This window comes from Oncorhynchus keta, chromosome 15 (assembly GCF_023373465.1).
Source record: "Oncorhynchus keta strain PuntledgeMale-10-30-2019 chromosome 15, Oket_V2, whole genome shotgun sequence".
NCBI lineage: Eukaryota > Metazoa > Chordata > Actinopteri > Salmoniformes > Salmonidae > Oncorhynchus > Oncorhynchus keta.
The window spans coordinates 25,329,872-25,335,631 of NC_068435.1; the positions used below are offsets into that span (position 1 = coordinate 25,329,872).

At 38.6% G+C, this 5,760-nt stretch overlaps 1 protein-coding gene across 2 annotated transcripts; it reads right to left on the reverse strand.

Moving 5' to 3' along the window:
- Window positions 1–415: 415 nt before the first annotated feature.
- LOC118394658 (Krueppel-like factor 4) lies at window positions 416–2,941 on the reverse strand. Of its 2 annotated transcripts, none has more exons than XM_035788095.2 (3): window positions 2,714–2,941; window positions 1,511–2,537; window positions 416–1,375 (listed from the first exon to the last, which is right to left on the reverse strand). In XM_035788095.2, the coding sequence occupies exons 1-3, from the start codon at window positions 2,798–2,800 to the stop codon at window positions 1,200–1,202; spliced, it is 1,290 nt and encodes a 429-aa protein (XP_035643988.1). In that variant the 5' UTR covers window positions 2,801–2,941; the 3' UTR covers window positions 416–1,199. The 2 variants fall into 2 exon arrangements, with proteins under 2 accessions (XP_035643988.1, XP_035643987.1); XM_035788094.2 differs by having other exon boundaries at window positions 2,708–2,941.
- Window positions 2,942–5,760: the final 2,819 nt, after the last annotated feature.

Consider the following 5,760-nt stretch of genomic DNA (forward strand, 5'->3'; position numbering starts at 1 on the left):
TAGGTTCTAGATGGACGCCAAAAGGGTTCTACTTGGAAAGAAAAAGGGTTCATCAAAGAGTTTTCCTATGGGGACAGCAGAATAACTGTTTTAGGTTCTAGGTGGACGCCAAAAGGGTTCTACTTGGAAAGAAAAAGGGTTCATCAAAGGGTTTTCCTATAGGGACAGCAGAATAACTGTTTTAGGTTCCAGATGGCACTTGTTTTTCTAAGAGTGTAAGATATCATCTAAAGAGCCACACATATTTTGGTTTCCTCATTTTGAATTCAAATATATGAGAAAAGTAGAGAACAACATCCATGTGCTAAGGGTCGGACCGCTTTTCTCATACTAGATCCATTTCTGGGCCAGACCTTTGTTGGATACTGTAATGTGAACACTATTCATGTTAAATGAAAAAGAAAAACAATTATTTATTTTCATATCATTTTATTTTCATAAAACACAGAGCTCTTTTAACACTTTGTCTTGGTGATTTTACAAAACAATATTTGCTTTGATGCAGTTTAAAGTATCCGAATTAAGAGGTATCACTCTTACAGAGTAAAACACAATTTGTTGCTGTCCAAGAATGAAAATGCATTGCCCTTACAAGTATACTTTTTTAAATATTTTGCCCAGAACTTCAAGTATATCTAGTACAGTTTTCGGACAATATTTCCATACAACTTTAGCATTATTATTTTTAAAAAATGTATAAAACATTGAAAAGCCATGTTTAGTGCCTGATTTAGTTAAGAGCACTTTGAGAAGCATAATAAGCTTTCAAACTATTAAATAGAAAAAAACTATCCGTTTTTAAATGTACATCATATTTTATTGTAAAAAGTATAGAAAACCATAGAAAAAAAATAATGGTGTTTCTTATAATAAGCAACAAAAAAGGAAAAACCCTGACCTGATGTGAAAGTATCAAAATGATGCAGTAGGCATAAGTGATAGATGGGCTTTAACATGTACAGTATGTAAAGACATATTGGGTCCTGCCCTTGTTCAGTGTTTTAATTCAAAAGCCAAAAATAGCAACCATCAGCAGTCACCAACACTCATAAATAGAAGAGCAAGCAAGAAAGGCTATTCTTCTCCTTAATTAAATACTGTACTACCATAATTTAGAATAGAATGATAATATGTACAAGCATTTACATGTCATGCGCCATGATACAAAAATAGAACGTTGAAAGTCCAACTTTCTCTGTTTACATGTGCCTCTTCATGTGCAGCGCAAGGTGATCGGAGCGCGAGAATGCCCTCTCGCACAAGTGGCACTGGAAAGGCCTGTGACCGGTGTGCTTTCTATAATGACGCGTCAGCTCGTCAGACCTCGCGAATTTCCACCCGCAGCCTTCCCAATTGCAATGGTATGGCTTCTCGCCTATGGATAACAAAGAAAATACAGTTAAGCTACATGTTGTGGGAAATTATTAGAAAAACGGGGCTAACATTTTTTTTTTTTTTTACATCATAGCAGATATCAATGAAAAATATATCAAATGAAAAATATAATTACCTGTGTGTGTTCGCATGTGAGCCTTTAGATGGGAACTCTTGGTGTAAGTCTTCCCACATCCAGGGAATTCACAGCTGTGCGTCGCGGTGCGTTTTCTCGCCCAAGACCTGCGGCCCCGTTTGGGTTTGCTATCTTCTGGTGCGTAGAACTCCAAAAGTGGCGATGATGGTGGTGTCAATATCACCCCCGGCATGGACGGATGGTGCACCCGCATGGGCTCTCTAAACATCACGTACTGTTGCTCACCTTGGTGATGGGCGTACTGTGGTGGATATGGGGCATACTGTTGCGGGTGTGCCATGTGAGAATGCTGGTGATGAGAGCTAATCTCTGCCAAGTGACAGTCTTTGCGCCCCATCCCGTCTCGGGACACACTCTGTTGCATGTCGTGCGATGCAAACCCCTGAGCAGCATGTTGATGGTGCGCGAACGCTGTGTGCATGGAACGCATGTGTTTCTGTTCATATGTGTGTCCCATGAAGTCACTTGCCATCATGCACGACTGCTCAGTGGTTTCAGTCTTTATTTTATATCCCATGGGATGAGAGTTAGTCAGTTCAAAGTGCACTGCAGTGGCAGGGGCTGTGTTCAAGGCACGCAGTTCAGTATACTCCGGCCTGTCCGTGGCAGGCTGTTTCAGGCTGTAGTCTAGCAGTAAGTCGCTATGAAAGTTCATCTCGGGGGTCAGCAGCTCGGCTACCAGACTGTGTCCAGGACTTGTGTTGAAATTCCTGCTGCCGTATGCGTTGGGTGTAAATTGAGAGCCCTCACTGTCATGCCCTGTGCTGCAGCTTTCCGGGGACTCGGGCATTGAGTAGGAGTAAGCCTGCTGAGAAGATAAGTTGTTATTGGTTCCACTTTCAGATCCAATGGTGTTGGATAAAATGAACTCTAAATCCAAGAATTTCCCCAGGTCGTCTTCATCTCTGGTCACCGCAGGTGATTCAACAATACTGAACTCCACTTCGATCTGGGATTTCAAATCGTCACCTGTTGCGCTGGTATGGCAACCATCAACTTTCCAGTCCTATAATGCAAATAAAACGAAATTGGCATTCAAATATTGTTTCAGTCAAGAACCTCTTTCCGAAACAGTTGTATATTGTTTTATGTGTGTAATAGGCTATACATATCGTCCAAATTACATAAAAAATGTTCAGCAAATTTCAGCTGAAGAAATTACATAGAACAACGTACACTTACATGGAATATTGCAGACTGCTTCTCCTCCATAGTCGGACTGCTGGAAAACGTAGTAATCGACTGCAGCATCACATCAGCAAGAGCCATTGCAAAATGTTATTATATTCAAACTTTTACTCCTGTCCAAATGCAGTAAACCAAACGAAACTGTCCGATTTACCCCCAAAACATCTAACGATACGATGGGTTGCGATCCAAGTCAAACGATGTAAGTCCTGATGACTAGAGCCAGCTTGTTATAGCCAGTACTGGGAGGACTTTGCGGGGGTGTCTCACCTGTCGACCAATAGGGTGAAGTGTTGAGGTAGGCTAACTACTATTTTACATGTCCTGTATTGTCACCAAATACCAGTGTCTGAATTAGCGAAATGCATTTTTAAAGTCTTACAAAATATAAAAATATTATTTAGTAAAAGCCATAGGATGTTGGGTTTAATTAAATATAAGAAAGGTTGCATGGGGGCATATAACACACATTCTTTTCAGTAAGTTTTACTGCAGGTAAAGCTGTCATGATATTACATTTTTACAAAGCCAAGTTTATTTTGTCATTATGATTTGTGAAGTACAACTTGTACAATTGCAACAATTGCAAATCTACACTCATATTTCAATTAAATGATTAGTCAATAATAATAATCATGTAATAACCATATTCTAGTAGAATATTATTGACACCGTATTATTGACATATATATATTATAAGGAGATGTGTCCTACGTGTATATGTATTGATATTCGTTTGAATCCTTGTTCCCTTTCCCTACTCAAAACCAAGTACTTTTGAGACCTTGCCAAAACAAACCCAACCGCTCCGCATAAGATTCCATCATGTATAACCGAAGGGGGCGACACTCGCCCTGTGCGAACCTGCTATGCAATTCGTTCAATAATCGGAGAATTGATCTGATACAATTGATCTGAAATCATGTTTCTAACGTTTCTAAACTTCAATATGACAGTATGGTCTTCTAAATTAGACCACTCAAAAATACATATTTCAAGTGTTTAACAAGTTAAGTGGAACAACTGTTGAATGCATTCTTTTGAAAGTTAAATATCCAGCTAATTCTCGAGTTTCGTTTCACCCCTCTGTGACATGTTCTTGCAAAGATTTGACAATCTATGTCTAGGCCTAATACCATTCATTTGTCTCAACGTGATCCACTAGTTGTTTAACATTTAAACAATTAGAAATGTGTGAACTTGTGCCATCAACAGGGCCATCGATACAATGTGTTAATCCTGACGGTAGACAAAGCTGTTAGTGTACACGTGTGTTAATGACCTTTACATAAACAAGCCCATTCGTTGGCTTGATTATTATGCACATCAAGGTGCTTGGCGCGTAGAGCATTTTACAGGTGGTTGAAACATCTGCTGCGAGGCTTGCCACCCTGATGACAAGGTTGAATTGTATAAATATGTAGGTGTTTGTATAAATACAAGAACGTTTTTTTAACGTTTTTTAAAAACCTGGAAATATACAGTTTAGAGAGAAATTCAACAAATAGTGTCTTATGTTCAACATGATGTGACCAGCTGCATAACAAATATGTGAAACTTTTGTTGAACAGCTAAAGTTGTGCTTCAAGGGCCATGCACCACCACGCTATCTCTCTATATATATTAAATAGACTACATTAAACATACAATAAGGAGTTTCTAATTTAAACAAAACATTATGAGTAAGAGATATGTGTGAATCATCTTTAAACCAGAGACTCATAACCTATCTTGAGCTCATGTGCGGAGTGGACTGCCCAATTCCTCCTATGTGTGACCATGCCTTTATAGCCCGTTATTTTTAAACGTCCTACGCAAATCAGACTCCGGAGTAACGGTTGTGTCTGGAGCCAAGTGGAAATGGAGTTAGTTTCCTGAGGAAAAACTGGACTTTTCCCCTTCACTTTCCCTGCGCGCCTATTACACAGGCGCTCGCACGTGCTTTCTTTTTTACGGTGTTATACAGACTCAACCAGGCAATTTCATGTCCAGCGTTTTTATGTTTTGGCTCAATGTCAACCAAAACGAAACCAATTGTTAACGATGTTCATGATATAACTTCTACCAGCATATTCTAAAGTGTATATTTATAGATTTAAAGGAACAAAAATAGAAAGCTAATTCCTATCTTGTATTATCAAATACAATATCAGCCCAAGACATCTAGGACAAATAGAAATTAAGATAAGAATGGCTGGTAGGGTCACGTTTCTCCTTTTGTATTTCTCCCTGTTCAAAGAGAGTAAGTATCCTTCTGTTTTCTAAACAATTATGAAGACTTCCGTTTAGCAGACAGTGCCATGGCCTACCTTCGTGGATATATTTCATTTGACTCACAAGGAAATCTACGATGGGACTTAATTTGTTATTTTGCAAGCAGCTCAATACAAACATCGTCTTGTTCTCTATGGACTGTAATTATTCAATAACCTAAACCATATCTCACAATGACGTATTATTGTGATGATAAGTTTTAGCTTGCAAAATAACATAACAGAGGTTGTGGAAAAGTATGACGTGTTTCCACACAGCTGTGGTCCCAGTGGCATAGCGCAGTTTCGCGGGGGTCTGCCAGATTTAGAACACAGAAACAATATGTATAAAGCAAACATTATCCACTAGGTCTAGCATAGCAAATACTTCAATGTTTAAACATATGTTGCAGAACAGTAATAACAATAATTATTCAGAATTTTGACCAAAAACATCTTATGGAGTTTAGTCATCAGTAATAGAATTGACACGCCACTGACGGAGTTGACAAACAGATACTCTAGACAAACATTTTTGCTTCTAAAAACAAAAAGTTAAACGCAAACATTTGTAAAATATGGACAACCATTAAATCAGATCTTTCAGCACTCTGAAGGAGTTGACGTTTTATTGAGTTTACAAAAACGCCAGTGAGTGGTCCACACTCATGACATGGTCATACATGTACAGTAGACATGTTGTTTACACAAATGGGTTTATGTCAAAAGATACATGTTTTTTTTGCAGACTAGACTGCATTCACACCACACACTGGCGTTTTTGCATTC